The 26,224-nt window shown below is 40.5% G+C and overlaps 1 protein-coding gene across 6 annotated transcripts in view; it reads right to left on the bottom strand.

Moving 5' to 3' along the window:
• Positions 1–26,224, bottom strand: part of ARHGEF28 (Rho guanine nucleotide exchange factor 28) — a 322,957-nt gene that overhangs the window by 46,523 nt on the left and 250,210 nt on the right. For all 6 annotated transcript variants that reach the window (XM_081520859.1, XM_081520861.1, XM_081520862.1 and 3 more), the window contains 9 exons: positions 23,024–23,271; positions 17,730–17,852; positions 16,433–16,550; positions 13,074–13,328; positions 12,109–12,185; positions 8,777–8,955; positions 7,665–7,756; positions 5,991–6,173; positions 1,074–1,205 (listed from right to left, as the gene is read on the bottom strand). In XM_081520859.1, coding sequence (XP_081376985.1) covers positions 1,074–1,205; positions 5,991–6,173; positions 7,665–7,756; positions 8,777–8,955; positions 12,109–12,185; positions 13,074–13,328; positions 16,433–16,550; positions 17,730–17,852; positions 23,024–23,271 — 1,407 coding nt within the window. The remainder of the gene's footprint in view (positions 1–1,073; positions 1,206–5,990; positions 6,174–7,664; positions 7,757–8,776; positions 8,956–12,108; positions 12,186–13,073; positions 13,329–16,432; positions 16,551–17,729; positions 17,853–23,023; positions 23,272–26,224) is intronic.

Raw genomic sequence — 26,224 nt, 5'->3', positions numbered from 1 at the left:
GAACTTCCTCAATGGCATAATGAGGTTCTTCTTTAAAAAGGAAATCACCCGGGGCAGTACAACTCCCTGACGAATCTGGGCTCTGTCAAAATGAAAAACATATGTGCACATTCTGAAAATAGAAACCCAGGATTAGATCAAGTAGAACTGAAGAGGGGAAAATAATTATTGGTGCTAGTTTTAAAAAATGTATAAAATTTTAAAACTGGACTGCTTCCATTCATCTCTTAATTAACCAAGGGATGCTGTTAAAGAAATTCTAAGGCAATTTAATCTGCCAATCTCTAGCTACTAAAAGACATCTTATCTTAAGCATAGAAGACCTGGTGGAAGTAAGGTTTTTAATCACCAGGATATAATGAAAACTATGTGCTTCTATCTCAAAAACCTCTAGAGAACTAAATATTTAGCTTACAACTACACATATGATTAGGCTTTGAGAAATTACTGAAATCGACTTACTACATTCTATTTTTCTGTATTTAAAGTCTTCTGAAACACTTTAATAAATGAATCCCAACCTCAAAGTGTATAACAACATTGATCAAGAATCTTTTGGTACTTCTGCCTTTAACCAAAACACTAAATTTCATGTGTGTGTATATGTGGGGGGGGGGTGTCTTGCATGTGTGCACGCACACATTAGATTCTAGTTTTCTGAGTTTGGTTTTCTCAGGTGACCATATGAGATGAAGGTAAAGGACTTACCCTTTAATGAACGGCAGGGACCCCTTTCCAAAAAACCCCAAAACTGCAAAAGCTCTTGCAAGACTGCATTCAGTTAAGTCACAGCCAACACAAGGCAGGGTGGGGTTGGGGAAGGCCACTGCTTGCCTGGGTAACCAACAACTAGGCAGCATAACCTACAACTAGTCTTTAGGTCCTCGTCCTTGGGACACCAGTGTTGTTATTGTAGGTAAAGTAGGCTAGCGTATTTATTCTCAGATTTTTTCCTAAAGAATATACTCAGTACCCTCCAAATCAGGGCACAGTTGTTGCCTTCATTTTATGTGCCCACTCTATGCTCCAGGGACTGTGCCCAGGCTCTCTGCAAAGGCCACACGCTCACTTACAAGCCGTAGATGATCCTGGTGCGTCCTGAGAATTGAGCACGTCTGGCAAAGCCATTTCTCCACAGCTTGCCTCAGGGGACTGACGCACATCGCTCATCTGGGAAGCCGTCACTGCCACTTGCAGACTCTCAGCTAAGGAGGAGGGAGAAGAAAAAAGTCAGTTTAAAATATACACACACACACACACACACATTTTTTTATTTAGTTCATGGGTTAGCAAACTATTTTACCTGTGTCTGTTTTTATATGACCGAGAAGCTAAAAATGACTTTTACCTTTTTTACAGTTGTATTAAAATACACATCCATGCACAAAGAAGACTGTGTTCCCAAAAAACTGTACATGGCCTGCAGAGCCTAAAATACTTACTATCTGGCCCTTATAGAAAAAGTTTACCAACCTGAAATCGAGACCAATACTCTCAGTATCTTTTTATGATACAGGATTAATTCAATTTAAAAAAAAAACTCACAGTATAAAAATAATTCAAATGCAACTTTCAGTAAAATAGTATGCTTTAAAAAAAAACTTCCTGAAATTCAGTTAATTCAAATATAATATCAAGCATTAGGATTTTCAAACTTGCTACTCAAAAATATTAGTTATTCTTCAAAAGAGAATTTCCCCAAACATGCCTTAAATAAAATACAGGTTCCCAATCCTTACCCTCAACCTACTGGATCAGATTATCCAGAGAAGAAAACAGACGAGTTGAATTTTAAAGAGCACCAAAGGCTACTCTTGAGATCTGGTAAGACTGGGAAACACCACACTGAGAAAGTCTAGTTTTTAATGACGATGAAAAGTTTTCAATTGGCATGTAGAATAGTATAACTCTGAGGACTCTATAAATATTTCTAAAACACTCTGTCCAGTGATTCAATTGAGCAATTACTCATTGAGCACCTACTCTGTTTGGGGGCCACTGGGCATCTGCTAACTCACCTTATTAGGTGAGTTTGCAGAGGAGGAAAGAGACACATACAACTAACTCTACTGTAGGGCAACGCACATCAGTGCCAAGTTCTACCATCCAGGCATCAGAGCACCACAGAATGCCCAGCAGCACAGGCTAAAATTGCAAGCAGGTAACTTATGTGATAAAGACATCATCAAGGATAACGAGAGGGCCCCTGGTTCATGTCAATCCAGCCTTTTGACTTTATTTCTAAAACCTCTCGTCTCTACCCACTTCTCCCTACTTGCATTGCCAATAGTCCTGGTCTAGACCAAGGCCCCAGCCTCTCTCATTGTAACTGCTTCTTAACAGTCTCCAGGCAAACTATTCTCCTTCTGATCTTGTTTTCCATTCATCAACCCTCATTCTTTTCAAGACATAAATAAGATCATGCTACACCCATGATTAAAAGCTTCCAACACTAACTTTCCATTGGTTTTGGAATAAAATCTCTCTCTCCCTCTTTCTTTAACCACAGTCTACAAATATCTGGTCCCTGCCTACCCATAGCACAGTCTCCTCTGCCTCCTGCCACCTGGCCTTCCTCCTTTCATTGAACATGCCAAGCTCATTCCCGATGTAGGGGCTACAAACTCACATTCTCTCACCCAGGAATTGTCTTCCCCTAGGTCTCCAGACAGTTGGCTTCTCATCAGTCAATTCTCACCTCAAAACATAACCTCAGAGCAGTCTTCCCTGACCTCTCTACAGTAAAGCCTTCCCCTCGTCCCATCCCATTATCTTATTTTCTTGTGGCTTTCTGAAATTACCTTCTTTCTTTGTGTATTATTTACAAGAGATTTTTATGAAAGCATTACTCTTTCCTTAGTTGGCACCAACAATCGTGCACATGGTTCAGTTCAGTTCAGTTGCTCAGTCGAGTCCGACTCTTTGCGGCCCCATGGACTACAGCATGCCAGACTTCCTTGTCCATCACCAACTCCTGGAGCTTGCTCAAACTCATGTCCATCGAGTCGGTGATGCCATCCAACCATCTCATCCTCTGTCATCCCCTTCTCCTCCTGCCTTCAATCTTTCCCAGCATCAGGGTCTCTTCCAATGAGTCAGCTCTTCGCATCAGGTGGCCAAAATATTGAAGTTTCAGATTCAGCATCAGTTCTTCCAATGAATATTCAAGACTGATTTCCTTTAGGACTGACTGGTTTGATCTCCCTGCAGTCCGAGGGACTCTCAAGAGTCTTCTCCAACACCACAGTTCAAAAGCATCGATTCTTCGGTGCTCAGCTTTCTTTATAGTCCAACCCTCACATCCATACATGACCACTGGAAAAACCATAGCTTTGACTAGATAGACCTTTGTTGGCAAAGTAATGTCTCTTCTTTTTAATATGCTGTCTAGGTTGGTCATAGCTTTCCTTCCAAGGAGCAAGCATCTTTTAATTTCATGGCTGCAGTCACCATCTGCAGTGATTTTGGAGCCCCCAAAAATAGTCTGTCACTGTTTCCACTGTTTCCCCATCTATTTGCCATGAAGTGATGGGACTAGATGCCATGATCTTAGTTTTCTGAATGTTGAGTTTTAAGCTAGCTTTTCACTCTCCTCTTTCACTTTCATCAAGAGGCTCTTTAGTTCCTCTTCACTTTCTGCCAGAAGGGTGGTGTCATCTGCATATCTGACGTTATTGATATTTCTCCTGGCAATCTTGATTCCAGCTTGTGCTTCATCCAGCCCTGCATTTCCCATGATGTACTCTGCATATAAGTTAAATAAGCAGGGTGACAATATACAGCCTTGATGTACTCCTTTTTGTATTTGGAACCAGTCTGTTGTTCCATGTCCAGCTCTAACTGTTGCTTCCTGACCTACATACAGGTTTCTCAGGAGGCAGGCCAGGTGGTCTGGTATGCCCATGGTAGGCAGATGCTCAATGAACATCTGATGCATGACTGAGTGAGAGGTCCTCCATCCATGGGCTCCACTGTAGATCACCTCTGCGCCCTCCATGGTAGGCAGGTGCTCTATGAACATCTGATGCATGAACGGGTGAGAGGCCCTCCGTCCGTGGGCCCCACTGTAGATCACCTCCACGCCCTCCATGGTAGGCAGATGCTCCATGAACATCTGACACATGAACAGGTGAAAGGCCCTCCGTCAGTGGGCCCCACTGTAGATCGCCTCTGCACCCTCCATGGTAGGCAAGTGCTCCATGAACATCTGCTGCATGAACGGGTGAGAGGCCCTCCATCCGTGGGCTCCACTGTAGGTCGCCTCTACGCCCTCCTCAGGCTTCCCGGGTAGCTCAGCTGGTAAAGAATCTGTCTGCAATGCAGGAGATCCTGGTTTGATTCCTCGGTTGGGAAGTTCCCCTGGAGAACAGATAGGCTACCCACTGCAATATTCTTGGGCTTCCCTGGTGACTCAGACACTATAGAATCCACCTGCAATGCAGGAGACCTGGGTTCGATCCCTGGGTTGGGAAGATACCCTGGAAAAGGGCATGGCAACCCACTCCAGTATTCTTTTTTTTTTTCCACTCCAGTTTTCTTGCCTAGAGAATCCCCATAGACAGAGGAGCCTGGTGGGCTACAGTCCATGGGGTCGCAAAGAGTCAGACACGACTGAGTGACTAAGCCCACATGCCCTCCTTAAGAGCTCAGTTTCCTCAACTGTGAAACGGATACAACAGATTCCATGATTTCTAAATCCTCTTGCAGAGGTAGTGTTGTGAGATTTCTAAGACAGAACTTACCCAGTGTTTTCTGCAAACAAACAGAGAGTAAATATTTTAGGCTTTGTGGGCCTACTGCAACTATTCAGTTGCCTGTTGCAACTATTTATCTTTGCCATCATAGCGAGAAAGCAGCCACAGACAACAGAAAACAAATGGGTGTGCCTGCGTTCCAACAGAAGTATTGCTATAAAAACACATGGTGGGAGGTGGGACACATTTAGTCCACGGTCTGCAACTTATCAACCCGTGTGCTGAATGACAGCATCCTCTGCCACTCTCAGGAGGTGGCTTTTTTTTTTTATCTCCCAAGCCCTCTGTCCCTATTGTCACTTCCAGTCTATTAGCCCTATTTCCTCCCTAAACCCGTTTTTCCTTTGAAGTTCATGCCACCACATTACACCACGTATGGCCCCCCTGGTTGTCATGCATCTACAGATTCCTCAAACAACATGGCACCTGGTATAAGTCCTCTCACCTCCCCCAGTGCTACTCTTGTCAAAATTCTCTGTCATCGCAACTCTATGGACATAGTCCTCCAACACCCTGGCCTCTCATCTCCCTAACTTTTTCCCCTTCATTGACCTCGTCCTCCACTCTACCTCATTCAGCAACTCCCTCGGTTATGCCTTAGACTCTGTTATTCTCCACACTGCACTCAGAGGGCTCCTTTAAAAACACAAATCAAGACATTCCTCTACTCAAAACTCTGTACCACTTCCCATGTCACTCACAATGAAATTCAAAGTACTTAACCTTGATCTCATCTATGTAACCCAAGTCCTAGGTATTCTAATTCATCTCCTGCCACTCTCCACCCCTATTTCATTACACCTGCACTGTCCCCTTTGCTGTTCCTCAAACAAGCTTGGTGCTCGCCTGCCTCAGGGCCTTTGCACCTGCAGTTCTCCAATCTGGAACACTCTTTCCCCAGGTGTCTACTCTGCTTTCTCACTTCCTTCTTGTCTGCTCACATATCACCACATCAAAGGGCCATTCCCTGGTCATCCTATCAAAAATAGAACCTCCCCAACCCCATCACTCTCTATTCCCCTTATCCTTATTTTCCTTCATAGCACTTGAACCAAACTGGCATTTTTTAAAAAATATATTTTGCTGTTTCTGGAATCAGTAAGGACTCTGTTTCTGAATAATAAGGATTTATTCTTTTGTATCTTCAGCTCCAAGACCACAACACATGGCAAATAGTAGCTGCTTAATAAACATTTTGTGAGTCTTTTGAGAAAAATCCTTTTGGAAGCAACTTACCCTCTTTCAGTGCTGCGGCCAGTAATGAGGCTGCCTGGGGAGGCTCTCCAGGGTCTGGTTTAATGAGGAGGTGGGGCTCTAGATGGACATCCTCATATCCACTTAGTTCTCCAAGTTTCGCATAGATATGCAGCTTTTCTTCCAAATACGTGCAAATTTGTTGATCTTGGTTACTGAGTATTTCTAAGAAATAGTATTTATCATTAAAAATTATCACATGAATACAACAAATGAAAACCTAGGCTCTAAGACAAAAGTGTTGCTAATTAGCAAGCAGGACGTTTGAACAGGTCAAGTACAAGTCATTGGGTGGGACAAACATAGATTCAAATCCTAACTTTCTGTTTGGTGACTGCAGCTTCCAGCAGATGATTAAACATCTTCCACTGTCTCTTCTGTAAATTTGTTGTACTCAATAAATGTTCGTTTCCTCTCCAATTCCCCTAATTCCAGAAAACCTTGCAAAGCCAATCTTTGTTTATTCAGGCTGTTTTCTATTAAGACTAAACATGAAGCTCAGGAATGAAAATTGGGGCGGCACTGTCCATGATGAGCACTTCCCACAAGGGAAAACAATGCAAGGGCTGGAACGCTCGGCCTTCAGCCAGTCCTGGTCAAAACCAAACATACCGGTTTACGTTTTTGGTTTCTCAACATCCAATTTCTTTAACCATCTTCACATGCATCATTTTCCTCTAATTTCAGCAAGTCACAGAATTCTTAGAACTTAAAGAGACCATAGCCAGCAGCGCATCCAGGGCTTCTCAGTCTGCCTCAGAATCATCACAGGGGAGTTTAAAATACTGGGGTGTACAGCCCATTGCCCTCAAATTCTGGGTGAGTTGGCTGAGGGTGAAGTCCAGGCATCAGAATTTTTAAAGACCTCCGAAGGGATTCTAACGCCCAGTGAGAGGTGAGAATCACTGAGCTCATTTAATTTCCTTACTTCACAGATTTGGAAAACAAGGACCAGAGCTACTGTGGCCCTTGTCCAAAGTCAGTCAACCGTAGCCTAACAATGCTGGGATCTAAAATCAAAACACTAGACAATGGGGTTTCCCTGGTGGCTCAGTGGTGAAAAATCCACCTACCGATGCAGGAGACACAGGTTCGATCCCTGGTCCAGGAAGACCCCACATGCCATGGAGCAACTTAATCCATGTGCCACAACCACTGAGTCTGCGCTCTAGAGCCTGTGCTCTGCAACCAGAGAAGCCACTGCAATGGCTTCTGTCCACCCAGGAATCTGTACGTGAAGTTAAAACCCGAACACCATGACTAGAGAGCAGCCCCCACTCACCACAACTAGAGAAAAGCCTGTGCAGCAACAAAGGCCCAGCACAGCCAAAAATAAATAAGTTAAAATTTAAAAACACTGGACAACAGCTCCCATGCCCATCTGCACCATACTGCCCACAACTACTGTCATGTTATATGCAGAATTTTAAACATACATATTTTGATCACTAAGGAGGAAGAGGTAGGGAGTCACTTTATTTGAACACTTCTAGTGCCAATATATATTAATATGTATACTTTTTGAGAGCAATCAGGGTGGGCCTTGGGTGCACAAAATTAATTACTTAGTCCTGAACTCCTGTTCATGCCACCTGGGCTCTTCCAGTCTCCAAGGAGAACCCCATGACCAGGGAAGCAGAGGTGCCTGCACTGTACCTTGACATTGCTGAATCTTTGCCACTCTGGCTTCAGCTTTCCTCCTCTCTTCATCAGACTCATTTGTCCTTCCCCCTTCTTCTTCTGGGCAACTTTAAAAGACAACAGTCAAGAGAGACAACTGAAACCATACCCAAGTATCTTAAGGTTCATTAGAAAGACATGGGAACTTGGCAGAAGAATTATTCAGAAAAGAAAAATTCAGCATAAAGAGAATTCATCATGCCCCCTGGCCAAGAGATTTGGTTTTCTTGAGTATATAATGGAGCTTGCATAATGCAAGAGAGCTTTCAAAGTGAGCAGTTTAGGATGGCTCAAATATTCCAACAAACACACACATACACAAACATATACTTATACACACACAATACCAATGCCAGGAGTAGGTACAATTAAAAGAATACTTTTTTCTACTGCATTTGGGTACTTCCATTCTCAATGAGGGTAAGAGTAGAGAGACTAGAGGGGGATGGAGGTAGGGTGCCAGGTTGGGTGGAATGCAGTGAAGGTGGAGGAATTTTATACAACATCTTTCAAGATCTAATCAAATTACCATTAAGAATGATCACCCTCACACCCACATTTATAAAAACTGTCATAGCACCAGCAATGAGGGGTAAGCTGATACAGATCCACTGATCTAAAAATGTTTATTGAATGATTCTTCCGAATTATGGACACAGAAAAACAGAAGACATGGTCCTTGCCCTCAAGGAGCTTCCAATCTAATAACCAAACATACATACATAAATAAGATAATAGCTACAAGGCAATAGCAGATATCAAGCATCAAATAAATGCTTTGGGAGCAAGTGTTAAGGAATTTTAGGTTAGGAAGAAACCAGTGGAACTGAGGAGGTCTTCATGAAGATGCTGGATCACAGCTGTACCAAGATGGGCAGGAGTCACACAGGCAGAGGGAGACGGGGCGTTACATGCAGGGAGGCGTGGAGAACAAAGATGCAGATGAGGGGCTATGGCAGGCGGGAGCAGGGGGCAGGGAGCAGACCCTTCTAGCTGAGGCTGAGCTTTCATGCAGGGGAGACATGGTTAGATTATTTTCCCCAGTAGAACAAGTCCATTCCCAAATAGTGGGCAGAAGGAAGTGCTACCTTTCTACTGCCTGTTGGATCCGTCTCATCCAGGTATTTCTTTCCTCCTTGGAGTTGGTATGGATTTCATACATTTCGGGACCAGCAGATGAAGCGCTGATCAAAAACATTCCTCTCTCCTCATTTGCAACTTCCCTAGCAATGAGCTTCTGAAGGGAAATAACTGATGGCTTCTGATCCTACAGAAAACAGCATGAGGTGCAGATGAAACAGTATCCTACTTAAAGGAAGGGCCTCACAAAACACAATAGCTAAGGAAAGCGACAGTATTTGGCAATTATCTACTGCAACCTTTCCGGAAGAGCTGTGGAAGTGGGTACGATCTCCAGTGAAAAGGGTATGGTGAAGAGCGGATGGAAAAAGAGGGTGCAGGAGAATGTCCTTAGGAATTGGCGATTTAAAAAGATATCATTTAAAAAGAACATTCAGAGCAATAAGAAAAAATATCAAAAAAAGGCTGTAGTGAGGGGTAAGAGAGACTTTTCTAGAAGGGTATGGAAACAGTGTATCAAATGTTATGAATAGATTAAGAGGGTTGGAAGACCTAAAGTGACCCTTGGACTTGGCACTTAACAGTAACACTGTTTTAACAAGGTGATGCGTACAGAACCCCAAGCACCAAAGAGAAATCTATTAAAATGAAAGGTAAGCAAGGAGAGGCAAGACCTCAGATTCTCCAGGACCAATGTCTCCTGCTATCACAGTACCAAACACAGAGGCTCACTCCCACCTTCAAATGCCTCTTGTTCTCACCAACCAGATAGGTGAGCTCTTGGTGAGCAGAAGTGGGTCTAATTCATCTTCATATACCTAACACAGTGTTTTGAATAAAGTAGGCAACTCAGTAAACGTTTGTAGAACTCTATTTGGCATAATTCCATCAGACGGAAATAGGAACAAAGTCTAAAATTTGGCTGATTAAATCACTTTTCCTATCAACATTTACTGTGATCCTTCAGTGCCTCCTTCTAAGCACCGGGGAGTCAAAGATGAATAAAAAACATGGATAATGCTAATTTTGGTAGGTAGCTATAGTTGAACAAATGGCCAAAAGAATGCCTGCACAATGAACAGTTTGGGGGCTAAATATGAAGAATCTTCTTTGGCTTGTGGCTTCCACCACTGTTTACAGAGCTGGCTGCAGCATGTAGCTTGCTTCTGCCTCGGGAACCAAGAGACACCTTTATCCAGAACACGCTGCTCCAGCCCTCCCTGCTGACTCCTCAGTGCTTGCCTATTTTCCCAGCATCACCCAGCTCCACCACATCTGAAGTTGTGTGCAAGGGGATGATCAGAGGATCACTTCACTCTATCTTCATCCAATTCTTAAGAGTAGCAAACACAAAAAACCAACCCATGGTGGGACAAACCATTGGTCTACTCAGTCTTGGGTGCTGCCTCTGCTCATGGAAGTCAAAGCTGCTTTGTGCCAAAGCTTTTGGAATGCTGCCCTTTCTAAGTAGGGAGCACCTGTGAGCATGTTTAATATCCCTTACTCGATTATGGGTTTACTATATAAGACCTTATCTACTTTCCTTCTTGCAATGCTGTTTCAGCTTCCTCGGCTTACAAGGTCAGCAGCCTCTGTACCTAAAGAGGCAGAGGCAGAGTAGGTTTGAACAAACACACCACACACACACACACACATAATTTGAACTAGTAGTTTAGTGTTGCAGGAGAGGAGGTGGTGGGGTCAGATATTTTAAAAATGAAAAACAGGTCAGTGGATAGAAAGTAGCTTCCATTTAACCACCATAGACCAGGAGGCATCAGGGGCAGGACCATGATTACTCATATGAACCACACAGGGATGCTAGGGATGATCAAGAATTCAAATTAAATTTCTAGGAATGGAGGTAACCTGGCTACTTTGGAGACAGATGTCAAAAACTAGTGATGCAAAGGCCTATTTTCCAGTCTTTAAAAACTGAGCATTTCACTGTTTTAGAGTAAAAACACTCGATTTCTGAGTTTTGGGGGAAAGCAGAAGATTAGCAACCCTGGGCCCATACCCTCATTTAAAACACAGGCAATGGCTGAGTCATCCTGCTCTCTTCAGGAAAGGGCATGAATTCACCAGTTCACTGCAGTCTCTACCACTATCAGCTCCTTGACAGCAAGAGTCCAGGCCGGTTTACTCATTTATTAACATATTTCCTGCCCAATCCCTGAAGACACTGGAGTTGACAATCTCTGCCCAAGGAAAAGAAGTAAAGGAACTTCTACATTCAGCCTCACTATTACATCGCATCCACTGGTGATTACATAAAGAGGCCGATTCTGTTTAGTAATTCATTCCATATCAATCAATGGATGACAAACACTAACACTGTAGAGAGCTTCCATTATGCTGCTCACATTGGTACTGCATCTTAGAGTCTTTCCTATAACAGGGCCTGATGCCCCACATGCTGATAAGGGGTTAACTGACGGCATCTTGCATCTTAAAGTGAGTCACTGTGGACCACAAGATGCTGTGCAAAACATGCTATAAAATATTGGTTTTACTGCTATTCTATGCCTCACTCTGTGCTGGCAATGAGATTAAATAACACAGTACAAAGATATGTGTTATGTGAACAGCCTTATTATCTAATAGTCACTATGGGAGAATGAAGAAAGAACCCTCTTTACACTTCAGATACCAGGATGGTATTCTCATGTTTGGCAGAAGGAACAGCACAAGTGGAGTCAAGCAACTGGTACAGCAGGCACTGCCCAACAGGGATAGAGTGAGGTGCCAGAAGTGATTTGCTGTTCCCAGCATCAATATCTCAGTTGCTGGGAAGTCAGGAATGGGAGGGGAGGGGGTTGCTGAAGGGAAGACCAAGATAGTCAAGCAGCAGAGGGTCCCCTGGTGGCTCAGTCGGTAAAGAATCTGCCTGCAACGCAGGAGACCTGGGTTCGATGCCTGGGTTAGGAAGGTCCCTCGGAGGAGGGCATGGCAACCCACTGCAGTATTCTTGCCTGGAGAATCCCCATGGACAGAGGAGCCTGGCGGGCTGCAGTCCATGAGGTTGCAAAGAGTTGGACACGACTGAGCGACTAAGCACACATTCACCAACTGGTATCAAAATACTTCAATATTCTCACAATTGATCAAACTGCTGCATCAACTGACTACCATTCCTGGTTATGATAAATCAACTCATATCATGCTTGGTAAACCAACTGGATGCTTGTTACTGAACACTGTAATCACTGATAATGGGAATATACCACAGGCATGATCTTGTCAATGACCATTTAATTTCACTAGGCATTTCAGGCATTTTCCAAGAAGATGTGGGATTAAAGTAAATGAAATATTCATCACATGGCCAAATACTTACAACAGCTGCAAAGATGTATTTCTGGTCTTTTTCTTGTAAAAAGAGCAGCACATCAGTTAGAAGTAGAGCTAGGATATCTTCGAAGGAAAAAAATTACTAGTATTAATGAAACAAACCACAATTCAAATAAATGCCCTTATTAAAATTCTCATTTCATGTTTAATTTAAACCAACTAAAAATTAAAAAGCTAAGATTTAGTCTAATTATAAAACTTTTATTAAAATGCCCATATTATGATAGCTAAAGGCTTACTTTAGAGACAGCATAGTAAGTAAGTGGCATTTAAGTGCATGCTTGTGTGTGTCAGTGTCAGTACAGCTAAACCTCCAGCAAAATTTAATGTTGTAGCTTTCAAAAATGGAAGAAAAATATTCAGTGAAAAACAAGGCCCTATTAAGTCCAGTGGCCAGTGTTGACAAAGCCTCAGGCAAGGTGCTAACTACAGAATCATTCCTTAAGTATCAGAATAAACTGTTCTAGACTCTAACCAGATTAACAGATGACTGTTCAATAGCAAACACCATCAATGTCAACATGCATATTCATGCATTATGTCATTCAGTACCAAAGATGTTTAGAGTTTATTTCTCTCCTCAATGGTCTGAGCCCTGGGCTGGCTTGGCACACAATAGACTCTGGGTGTGTAGGCATATTTTCCAGAATAATATTTCCCTGCCACCAATTAGGATCTTCAGCGCCTTTGATTCAGACATCGCAAACTTGAAAACCCATGCAACACTTAGGAAGCCTTTTGCTTGGGGCAGCAAACTCTCCCCAAAGGTGTATAGGGTGGGCCACCTCTGTCTATTGAGGTTTCCAACTCGACCCTACAAGAATGTTTCCACTGACCCACAGTTTGTGTGTGTGCCTGCATTGCTGAACCATTTTTCTTTGGAAAATCTGTCCTCGATTAAATGAACAATGTGCATTAGAGAGAGCAACTGGTCTGTTAGAGCCACAGTACCTTTGAAACGACCTGTAGCAGTTTTCCAATACACAAGGCCGTCGTATAAGAGGGTCCTCTCTTTACTCATCAGCGCCTGTTTCCTAAACACGTGGCCATTTTTGAGCTTGGTGTATGTTTTGTTTTCGATTTTATTTAGGATCTCAAGCCATTTTTGTTTTTTCTCGTATTCGCTGACTTTTAAATCCACAGCTGCTATCATGTCTTTAATTAAGCAAAGAGCTTTGCATAAGTCTTTCTGTTCTTCAGTGCTCTCTGCATGGGAAAAAGAAAGAACAGACACCAAGCAATAAGCCAGAGTGCTCAGGGAGACACTTTTTCTTTAATGTTAAAAAAAAAGTTAAATACATCATCTAAATAGCAGAAATCCCACAGCAAAAATGTTGGACTAACTTCAAATATTAGGGAGTTTGGGACTGACATGTACACACTGGTATATTTAAAATGGACAACCAACAAGAACCTACTGTATAGTACATGCAACTCTGCCGAATATTATGTAACAATCTAAATAGGAACATGTATAACTGAATCACTTTATTGTACACCTGAAACTATCACAACATTGTTAATCAACTATACGCCAATATAAAAAACAGAGGGAAAAAACTTCAAATATTTTATCATCATTCTGCATCTCTCCTGCCCAAAAGGATGGTTAAAATGTGTCCTTAAGAAGATTTACTTATCAGATACTTCAGCAGGAACACTGTGACAACATGATGTCTGAGTTCTAGAGATTGGGCTGACCTTCTTCCCTAGAGCAGTGACTGTCATATGCCAAGTTCAGCCTTCCTTCCACCTGCCCAGACATGAGTAATCAAGCAATCCCCATACCAAGCTTCTCAGAACTTCACTGAGCTACAAGCTCAACCTGGAATCCTTTCCCAAAAGGAGGCTGCAGTGTGACTTGAATGGACCCCAGACTCATTTGCCTTCCTGGATCCCTTGCTCCATAAAAAGTAACATTCAAAGTTACAGTTTACAACTGCATTAGCATAAAGATAAATATACTATGTATTAAAACATCTTTCCAGCCTCAAAAATTGGGACCAAGGCACTGTGCTGAGTCGCTAAGTCAGCTATGCCAACCAAGCAGATAATCATCAACCCAACTATTATTCTTTGAAATCCAGGCCAAATCTCTTATCTCTAGACTATCTGAAGAAAAACTTCTAGAGGAGTTTCTGCAACAGCTTCCTGGAGCTTCTGATGAAGTAAATTTAACTATTTTCTAAATTTGATGTTTAAAAAACTAATTGATGTTTATTGAGGTGAATGGAACTGAAAGGGAAAGTTTCAGGAAGTCAGAAACTGCTAGAAGGAGAGAAGAAAAGAAAGTCAACAGAGAAAATAAAAGATTCTCTAAAGCCTAGAGCAGCAGAAGTAAATACGCAGAAAGAACAGTGAAATGGAATAAGGACTTGTCCTCCAAAGGATCTAGATGTTCCAGGCTCTAAATGCCTTAAACAGGTACATGAAGCCTTAGTCAGACAACCAAGGAACAGATTGTGACACCGTGGTTAATGAGGAAGATTTTCTCATTGCCCAAGATAGAACCTACTGCCTTTACTTCACGACCTTACTACCCTGTCAGTCACCTAAGCAGCACTCCCCACCACCAAAAATAAAGATTCTTCTTTATAAAGAGTGTATTTCAAATATAGGAAAGCTGAGTAGAGAAAATCAAAGTTGAATTACAAAGTGACTTAAAATAAGGCAAGAAAAGGCTCCAAGTCTTCTGATCTTCAGGGATAAATTACTGTCTTTTAACAGCCTACAACTCAAAAGTGAAGGAATGTGCACGCCACCCAGAAGTCTTGTCAGAAATGCTTGCCTTGGGTTCTACCTCAGTCCTACTGAAGCAGACTCTGCTTGTCAAGAAGATCTCCAGGTGAAGGGTATTCTAATCAAGTTCCAAAAGCACTGCCCTAGTAGAGTCACAGGACCTCGTGTGCCCAGAAGCCAGAGAAAGAACTGGGTGGAGAGGTCTGATTTAACTAAGGAGGCAGTGTTCACTCAGCCACTATGACAGCTACACCTGAGGAGCCAGAATTCACACTTCTCACTTCCGACACACCAAGTCGCAATCACTGTCTCACATTCTACCTGGAATTTGACATGGGATGATTCTTGGAGCAGCAGTAGCTGACCTCACACAATCTGACAGCTCTTAGACGTACATTAAAATTAAGAAAGAAAACATAACCATGATATAAACTGAAAGTCTTAATTTTGTTTTCATTCTTTCACCAAGAACAAAATTATGAAACATGTCTCTTTATATTGTGCTTATATTTTCTTGTATATTAATTATAGGAAGCAATAAAAATGGGACATAAGGAATGGGTGCTATCATTCCTGACTGAACTCACATTCTAATATGACTAAAAACATGGAAAGACTAAAAAATGCGTTTCTACTTACCGAGACACCTACCAAGAAAGGATGTTAAAAGTTGACTTCTTAGAGTGGCATTATCATTTTCATGGTCTTCAAGTCAACTGATTATAATAAAGATAATAAAAAGAGCTCCCACTTATCGAGCACCTTATTTATATTAGGCTGCATACTGAGCACTTTCTGAGACCATCTTATTTAACCCTCAAACCAATTCCATAAGATAAGGACTAGTATTCTCATTTGTAGTGGAGAACACTGAGGCTCATTTCATTAACTTGCCCAACTAATGAATAGCAGAGCCAAGTATCTGCAATGGCCACGTGAATTTACACAAAGTCAAATCAAAGCCCTTGTTAACATAATACACTACAGTCCTAATAATTCACTCATGATCAATATGCTTGATCCTTGAGGAACAGGCACTTTTACCTATCCATTCACTGCACTGTTCTAGTATTGATAACCTATTTGTACCAACCACAGGATTACCTATTGAACTAATAACCACTCAAGGAGCTTACAGAACAGCCATGTGGATTAACAGTGTCTCAGAGGATTCCCAGATGTTAGTCTTTGATGAGTTGACAGGGTCAAAAATAGCTCCTTCATAAATCATCCTCAATCTAACAAGTCACTGCTGGGAGGGTAATAGGAAGATAAAGAAGAGGAGGTATTAAGGTTTGGAAATGGTAGAAATAGAGATGCGAAAGGCAGGGTCAGAGTATAAGGAAGCCTACTTACTTTGGGCTGCTTGAAGGCAGTCAGACTATTGGCCAAGTCACATTATGAAAGAGAACTTTTCAAAATGGATCCAAATCCTAAGGCTTTACAGTTTTTCTATAATGAACAATCTTTATGAATCAGATGCCACAAACATTCATAGCTGTTTTCAACACCTGAGCTACGTTTAAACCTAATGCAAGATGCAAATGTTGATCCCAGAAGGCATCACTCACCCTTTGTGCACTGCAGTATCCTTTCCACCAAGACAGGGTATTTTGTGATGCGCTGAGTGACCAGCAGAATGCACTCCGGAATTCCTCGGCGTCGAGCCAAAAGATTACTACTTCGGAGCTTAAAATATATATGCATATATATTTTAATATACACAAACACTACCTGTATTTTCTTTTTAGGTAGGAATTTAACAATACAAAGAATCTGCAATGGTATCATTCTATTCAGACATAACATGCATGATAATTAATTAAAACAACATAATTTTCATCAAATTGTATACTTTGAAATTAATATCAACAAGCCAAATCTCCAAGATTAATAAGTTTCAAGTTACTCTGATATAGTTAATTCCAAAATGAGCAAGTCTTAATACATATAAGTGCTAAGATTCATGAATAGCAAAAGTTTTGAAAAACACTCAGAAATCAGTTATATTTTGAACAGGGGTTTGCAATTAATTATTTGTTTTCCCAACAGGTTTTCCTCTACATTTGTTGTTCTTTATCATAGTACTTAAAGTTTCCTCTAATCAGGGCAACTTTTTTCTAAAAACCTCAGTCTTCGTTTCAAGTTCTTAATATACATGTATTTTTTTTTAAAGGAGAATCTGGTAGCATTCCTAAAACAGTAGACAAAAAAATTAGAGTCTTTGAAACTCTAAGAGACAAATTCCTTCAATAAGTTGGATACCAAAAAATAGGATGGGGCACATTCAATTTAAAGGTGATTTAAAAGACATTAGCCTTGTGTACAACATCTAAGCCTTGGTCAGATCCCAATTTAAGCAATCCAATTTTATTATGAGATAATCAGGGAATTTTGAATACTGGCCAACTCTTTGAAGATATCAAAGAATTATTTTTTACTTAAGTGTAATAACGCCACTGTAATTTTTTAAAATATATGTTGTTCACAGATACAAGTTATATATGAAAAGAGGTGTGTCACAGATTTGCTTGCAATTAATCCAGTGGGGCTGGAGTGGATTCTTTATTTTTACTATGACTCTTCAGACTTATTACTTGTCACAGCATGAAGCAGCTTCATAAGATACTACAAAGGTGTTCAGATGTATGGAGAACATGTCTTCACAAATATAAATACAAAAGTAAATGATTTGGGAGAAATATTTTAATAACACAGAAAAAGCAGTCTTCTATCTTTGCCACAAATATATTACTTCTTTCTTCCCTGAAAAACAGTACCTAGATGTGAAACTTGCTTAGATCATGTGAAAAACAAGCAAGAACTTTATGTTGGCTTACCATTTTGTAAGAGTTTTAAAATACTTGCCTTGATAAAATTCTGAAACTTTTTATTCTGCTGGAGTTCTTTAAAGAGGCTAACAGCCTCTTTGTGATGGCTACAGAATTCCCCATATATTTTCTTCATTTTATTTGCATTTTCTTCTGAAAACTGAGAAGAATAACATTTCAATGATGGTTTGAAAATTTAGTCAGTTCTAAGTGGCTCAGAGGGTAAAGCATCTGCCCGCAATGCAGGAGACCCAGGTTCGATCCCTGGGTTGGGAAGATCCCCTGGAGAAGGAAATGGCAACCACTCCAGTATTCTTGCCTGGGAAATCCCATGGACAGAGGAGCCTGGAGGGCTATAGTCCATGGGGTCGCAAAGAGTCGGACACGACTGAGCAACTTCACTTTCACCTTTTAAACACTAAAAAGAACATGCAATTTTCATATATTTCAATGTATTTTTTGCAAATAAAGAATAAATTCCTGGAAATTCTGACCACAATCAGTTGTCTTCCACAGATACCTTTTAAAGAAAGAGGTAGTAATCAATAGGTAAGAGGAAGATATCAACATAATGTGATTATATGATATTGAACTAACTCAATTATCAATAACCAAATGAAAAACATTTGCTGTCTTCTATGTTCTGTGTGTTTATACAACTTTATAATTTCAATTTGCAGTTTTAATACTTTTATAGATTGATGGAAGGGTATGGGGCATATTCAGGGATCCTCAGGAAAACTGACATTTACATTGGCTACTGATCATGTCCACGAACTCAGTGCTCAGTTAGGAACTTAATTTTTGTCATCACAAATGGATCAAGAAGCAGGTTATTATTAACCAAGATGACAGAGAAGGATGAGTAACCAGAAGGCCAATTTATTAACTGATGGTCACAAGCAGAAACATGGACTGGGTATTTCAAAAACCTTAACCTGTAGAAAAATCTCTTTTGAAAAATATACAAAGAAGCCCACTTAGAATCATAAGATGGTATGGAGAGAATCTGCTGAATAATGTGAATGCCAGTCTTTCAGACTCTGATGACCCCACATATACACATCCATGTTGAAGATCACTGGAACAGAAACTAAAATACACCTACACCCCCTTAGGAAGTTCATCACTATTTCTGGACTTTTCAACTTTGCTCGCAGTTTTATCTGTTTGAGGCAAATACATCTCAGGAAATGATTCTTAAACCACCAACAAGAATACATAGGTACAGATCTAACAAAACATACAGAGACCTTGTGTGCTAAAAACCTTGTGTGCTACACAATGTTGACGAAATAAATCAGAGAAGATTTAAATAAATACATCACTTTCATAGATTGGAAGATTCAATACACTAAAAATGTCACTTCTCCTCAAATGAGTGTACAGGTTTAATGCAATTCTTAATAAACCTAGCAAGTTTTTAGAGATCTAGACAAGATTATTCTAGAATTTATAGCAAAGATAAAGGAACCAGAATAGCTAAAAATAATTTTGAAAAATAATAAAGTGAAAGAACTGTCTACTCAATTTCAAGATTTATTATATAACTCATTATTAGATATATTATTACATAACAAGATTTATTATATATAGTCATAACTATCACTATGGAATGATACACATACATCAACGGGACAAAACAGAAACCCAAAATGCCCAGCAGATTTTGACAAAGAGCAAAGCAATTTATTGGAAGATGGATAGCCCCTTCAACAGACAATATTAGAGCAGTTGAACATCCACAGATGAAAATAAAAAAGAATCTTGACCAAAGTCTTGTACTTTATACAAAAATTAACTCCAAATGGGCCACAGACTTAAATGTAAAATATAAAACTATAAAACTTAAAAATTTTAAACTAGAAAAAAAAATAGGAGAAAATCTTTGAAATCTCATGCTAGATAAAGAGTTCTTAGACTTGAAACCAAGAGCCTGAACCTTAAAGTGAAAACCTGACATATTGGACTTGACCAAAATTATAGAAGTTACAGATTTAGAGAAAATATTCACAAACTACCTATCTGCCTGAAGGTTAGTATCTGGAATAGATAAAGAAGTAACAATATTCAACAGTAAGAAAACAATCCAAGTGGAAAATGGGCAAAAGACAAGGACAGACATTTCACCAGAGAAGACATACACACGTATGAAAGTAAGCATATGAAAGATGTCCAACATCATAAGCCACAGGGGAAATGTAACCTAAACCACAACGAGACACTACTACACACTTCTCAGAATAGTTAAATAAAAAATAGTGACAATTCCAAATGTTGGTGAGGGCGTGGAGAAACTGGATTACCAGTACATTGTTGATAGGAATGTAAAATGTTACATCCACTCTGAAAAACAGTTGGCAGTTTCTTATAAAATTAAACATGCAACTACCAACCATACAACCCAGAAACTGTACTCCCAGGCACTGATCCCAGAGAAATGAGAACTTAAATATGCTCACAAATCTGCATGTGACTGCTCATGTGCTCACGTGTGCATGGATTTCCAGAAGGTTCAGTGGTAAAGAATCCGCTTGCCAATGCAGGAGATGTGGGTTCAATCCCTGGATCAAGAAGATCCTCTGGAGGAGGAAATGGCAACCCACCCCAGTATTCTTGCCTGGGAAATCGCATGGACAGAGGAGCCCAGTGGGCTACAGTCCCTGGGGTCACAAAGAGTCGGACACGACTTAGTGACTGAGCACACGAGCAATAAGCAGGTGCTCCTGAATAAGTGAACGATGAAACAAACCGTGGCCTAGCCACACCACAGCGGACAACTGACACACACAGCCATCTGAATGATGGAGAGAACTGCGTTGAGTGAAAAACAGTCGATCCAAAAGGGACCTACTGTGTATATAATCTATATAACATGCATCTAATTTATATGTCATGACTGAAGTGACAGAGAACAGATCAGTGATTGCCAGCAGCTGGAGACAGGAGAGAAGTAGGTGTGGCTATAAAATGGCCAGATGAGGAATCTTCACGATGACAGCAACTTTCTATAATCTTGTTGTATCTCTATCAGCACCTCGGCTGATACATAATGAGATTATTATTGGTGGAAAATAATTTTAAAATGCCAAATCCCAGACCCAGCGCTATCAAACAACACACTAGGCAGGGGTTGGGTACATAAGATACCTCGTTCTTAACAAGCTTTAAGAGATGTGTATGTACCTGAAATTGGAAAACCATTGCTATATACCCACCGTGCTCCACATGTTCAGAATTCCTCACCAACACAAGTTCCCACTGACTAAATTACCATCACATTCCAGTCAGCCTCCTGAGATCTGGAGTCTAAGACTGGAATGTGGGATTTCCCCAGACTCGCTCACACACCCTTCAGCAGCTTGCTCACCCTCTGTTCCCACAGAGCGCCACTCCCCCAGCCACTGTCTGAGGACTTTGCTGCTATATTGTTCAGGAGACAATTTTATTTACACAGTATTGGAAGGAAGCCCGCCACATCGACTAAGCGTGTCCACGAACAGGAACACAAAAGCAGAGTTAATCCTGTCTCTGAATACCAAGGATTTTCCCCCAGTTGAAGAAGTGTGTGCTTTATCCAAAAGACAGCCAGGCTTTACCCTTTGCTAACAGCCAGCTTCCAAACCCTTGTCCTCAATTTCCAGCATTTTGATTAGAAACTTAACACTAGTGTGGATTTTTACACAGTGAGACATGAGGGAAAAGATCTGGAGCAATTGTCAGGATTTTTTTTCTTTTTGTGTATTAGAAATATTTGTATTTTAGTATATTTAAATGTTTATAGACCAACAACTAAACTCCTTTGGTGTCTGTGACAGGGTGAGACTGATATAAAATTAATATTCTGAATGTGACATTTTGGCATCTACTTAGAGAAAGCCAAACTAAAGTAATTAGTGAGAGAACTCCATGCCTTTCCTCAAATGCTTTAAGCGACTACAAAACATAGCCCTGGAGTGAATACCTGGTGTGTTTTTCCCAAGCAATCCATGGTGGTGGTTTAGTTGCTAAATCGTATCCAACTCTTGCAACCCCATGGGCCGTAGCCTGCCAGGCTCCTCTGTCCATGGGATTGTCCAGGCAAGAATACTGGAGTGGGCTGCTATTTCCTTCTCCAGGGGATCTTCCCAACCCAGGAATTGAACCCGAGTCTCTTGCATTGCAGGCACATTCATTCAATAAATATTTATAGTACCCAGCTCTGTTCTAGGTATTGAAATAGAGCAGTAACCAAACAGATGAGACTCCCTACCTTACTGGGACTTAAAGACTAGTGATGATAGCAAGCTTCCCCAGCATGTTCCCATGGTATCTCAAAATAACATATTCTTAACTCAAACCCAAGCTATGCCATTTAACAAGATGTGTGAACTTGGGAAGGTCATTACTTCTCCATACTTCAGTTTTAGGGAAAATAATATTTACCTCACTGTATAGTGAAGATAAAGTGAGGTAATATAATGGAAGTACCTTAAAAGTCCCTGCCATTTTAAGGTTGCTGGATGCATGTTATTTAACTTCTGTATTAGTATGTTCTGGGGCTTCCCCAGTGGCTCAGAGGTAAAGAATCTACCTGCAATGCAGGAGGCACAGGAGATGTGGGTTTGATCCCTGGGTGGAGAAGGTTCCCTGGAGGAGGAAATGGCAACCCACTCCAGTATTCTTGCCTGGAAAATTCCATGGACAGAGGAGCCTTGCGGGCTACAGTCCATACGGTCACAAAGAGATACAACTGAGAACGCATGCACGCATTAGCATGTTTTAAATGGAGAGCTTCTTTCAGAGAGATCGGAGGCCAATACAAATTGCCAACAATATATTGTTTTTTTTTACAGATGAGTGGCAAAGCCTGTTCTCATTGATGCCTCAAACATCCCAAGCACCTAAAAAGTACCTCCTTCTAGTGAAATTTGTTTATCTCTCAGGCATGAACTCCAGGGCTCTCATGATAATAGATCTGCCTCACTCCTAAAATTAGGCAGTGCTTATTTTGCAAATACTGATGAGACCATCAAGGGCCAATGGGAGAGGCATGTTATTAGACAGCCCATCACATTAAGAAGTGAATATTCATAAGGAATTCATTTGTGGCTGCGTCTCCAGCTGGAGACAGTGATAGACAGATGGATGATCCAGGCATCCTGCAACAGAGAAGAGCCATTCACTGGCTGTTTAATGTTCTCAGACGTCAGTCACACACACCAGCATCAAAAAAAAGAACCAACTGTCAATAACCGTAATGAAATCAATTTCAGTTCCCTGCAGGCTTTGAACACTAGACAGTCTGTACCTTTAGGCTTTGAGATTTTAAGACTTTCAAACCTTTCTCACCTGTTGTACTAGAATATCTCCAATTCGGTTGATGATGAAATTCCTGTCATTGCCAACACAGGATTCCTGCCTTCGCTCCTTCATACTATAGAAGAAATGCCTGTGGATTTCAAGTAACTCGTCTAAACAGGGGAAGATTTTGTCCACAGTGCTGTGGTCCAGTTGCAGCTCCTCTTTCATCCCTTTCCTGAAGATCTCAGACATGATGAACAGGGTCTGGATGTGATGCATTTCTGTCTGCATTAGCTCTGGAACAGGTGAGCAGAAACAAGCTTTAAAACAAGTATCCCTGGAGGTTAACTGTGGTGATCATTTTGCAATATATATACAAATACTACTAAGATGTCATGAAACTAACATAATGTCATATGTCAATCAGACCTCAATTTTTTTCAAAAGTATCCCTATTGACCTAAATTTGTAGCTAAACACTGTATGTTACACAAATAAAAAAAAGAGGGAAGGTTTAGGAATAACAATACTCTTCTACTATTAAATCAGCATTGACTAAATCTTTAATGTAAGCTCAAAATTATTCTCTTCTTCCCAGATATTATAAGAGGATATGTAAAAGTTAAGTCTAATATATACAGAATCCAATGTATCAAACTTTCATAATATAACCAGCTAACATCTTTAGGTACCTTCAGTTAGGAACCAGGTTTTATTTTATCCTAAATACTTCATAAAACATAACTTAGTTTACCTCTTTTCTTTTTTTTTGCATTGAGTAGGAGCACAATTTGAAAAGACCCTGATGCTGGGAAAGATAGAAGGCGGGAGGAGAAGGGGACAACAGAGGATGAGATGGTTGGATGGCATCACTGACTCAATGGACATGAGTTTGAGTAAACTCTGGGAGTTGGTGATAGACAGGGAGGCCTGACATGCTGCAGTCCACGTGGCTGCAAAGAGTCAGACATGACTGAGCAACTGAACTGAACTGAGGAGCACAATTAGCTTGGTGAATTACATTGAATTCAATACAATAAAGTTCCTCAATGCATACACGAGTAGGTCCTTTCCATTACTGGATCTGTCTCCAAAGTTCTACTTTCTCCAAGAGAAACCAATGTGTTATGATCAAGGGACATCATTAAGAAAGTGAAAACAACAATCCACGTAACAGGAGAAAATATTTGCAAATCATGTATTTGATAAGGGACCCAAGTCCAGAATATATAAAGAACTCTTATAACTCAACAATAAAAAAAACACAACAGTTCAAAATAGGCCAAAGATTTGAATAGATGTTTCTCTAAAGAGATGTACTATAGCCAATGAGCAAATGAAAACATGAGCAACATCATCAGCCACCAGGGAACCATAAATCAAAACTAGCATGAGACACCACATTACATAACTACAATAATTGTGATTTAAAGGATGAACAATAGAGAAGCCTTGGTGAGGATATGGAGAAATCAAAACCCTCACACATCACTGGTGAGAATGTAAAATGTTATAGCTGCTTTGGAAAACAGTTCTTCAAAAGGCTAAAGACCCCCAAATTGGAAACAACAGAAAACAACCATCAAGTCATGATCAGAAGAACAAAGTGTGGTGTATCTATACAATGAGCTATCACTCAACCACCAAAAGGAATAGAGTGCTGAGTTATATTATAGCATGGATGAACCCTGAAAACAGTATGCTAAGTGAAAGCAGCCTGGCTCCAAAACCTAAATATTGTACAATTTATACCATATGTCCACAATAGACAAATTCATAGGTACAGAAAATAGATGAGTGGTTTCCAGGTGCTGGTGGGAGGGGGCAAAGGGGAATGGCTGCTACTGGGCACAGGGTTTCTTTCTGGAGTATGGAACTGCTCTGGAATTAGACAGTGGTGGATGGTTGCACAACTTTATAAATATACTAAAATGTTACAAATATACTATAATATAGATTTGTACACTGTAAAGGGGTGAGTTTAAGATCTCAATTTTTGTGATCTATCAATTTTAAAAATATACCATGAGAGAAAACAATAATTCACCATTACTAAGAGCATCAGAAGTACCAGTTCTAGACAAATGAATATTTCCAAACCCAGGTACAGGTTTTAAAAAAGAACACAAAATATCAGATATCAGCCATGGAGGGAAAACAAATCAAAATGTGGCTTTGTTTATTATTTTATCATAAACAAAACTCTTTAATTGGGAACCCACTAATTTTTTATTATTATTATTGTATCCTACCACATTTTTAACACCTACTCTGTACTAAGTATTTACCATGTCACTTCATTTGATCCATTAATCCATTATGACCCCAAATATAAGAATGATTTTCTTATCTCTAAAAGCCAATGAAGAAAAGAGGGTAAACGATTTTCCCTGGAACATAAGACTTTCTGCCCCAAAGGCCCATGCTCTGAACCACACGACATGATAATTCACCCTAAATGGGTTAGATTATTTTTAATAATGTATGAAATCAAGAAATAAAAGAAGAAAATTACAATATAAAAAATTGCATGGGAAGTACTAAAGGGGACAGCACCACCCTTTCCAAAGCAATTCCCTCCTACACAGCTCTAGACTGATTTCACAGCAGGAGAAGGGGCCCTAGGCACCACCGGACTTCGTAGTGCTTTGCACACACAGGATTAGTGAAAACTGAGGGCTAGGCTCATATTTAAAGTTAAGGTGCCTTCTTGGAACCGCTTTTTAGCATTTACTTGATACTTGAAAAATTTTTAAACTCCATTTTTTCCTAACTACTCTATCATCTAACCTTCCCTAATTCAGACTGCCTTCACCCCAAATAGCATGAAATCATAAAACCTCCCACAACTGAACCCCATACTCAGCACTGCCACTCACAATCACACGTGATACTAGTCCAAGCGCTGTCAGTCCCACGGCACCTCTGTGAGTGACAGTTCCTGCTGCGTGCACGCAAACTACAAGGTTACCCTACCTACCCCACCTTAAAATATGTGAACATTCACTGTGATTCTTATAACAGAAGCTGTAAATGAGTAGATACCAGGCCTAAGTAAACTTGAAAAGGGTAGAAGAAATCAAATCTGCTTTGTACCAAGCATGTACAATGCCTCCTTTAAGCCTCACAACATTTTGATCCTAAGCCTCATTATCCCCATTTTACCTGAGTTTCAGGTGACTTAATACTATATCTGAGACTAAGTGACTAGGAAATGGTAGAACCAGAATTTGAGCTCCAGTTTGAATG

Source organism: Giraffa tippelskirchi, chromosome 8 (genome assembly GCF_054371585.1).
Source record: "Giraffa tippelskirchi isolate mGirTip1 chromosome 8, T2T-mGirTip1v1.2.pri, whole genome shotgun sequence".
In the NCBI taxonomy this organism is placed as follows: domain Eukaryota; kingdom Metazoa; phylum Chordata; class Mammalia; order Artiodactyla; family Giraffidae; genus Giraffa; species Giraffa tippelskirchi.
This window is presented reverse-complemented; position numbering and strand designations above follow the sequence as displayed.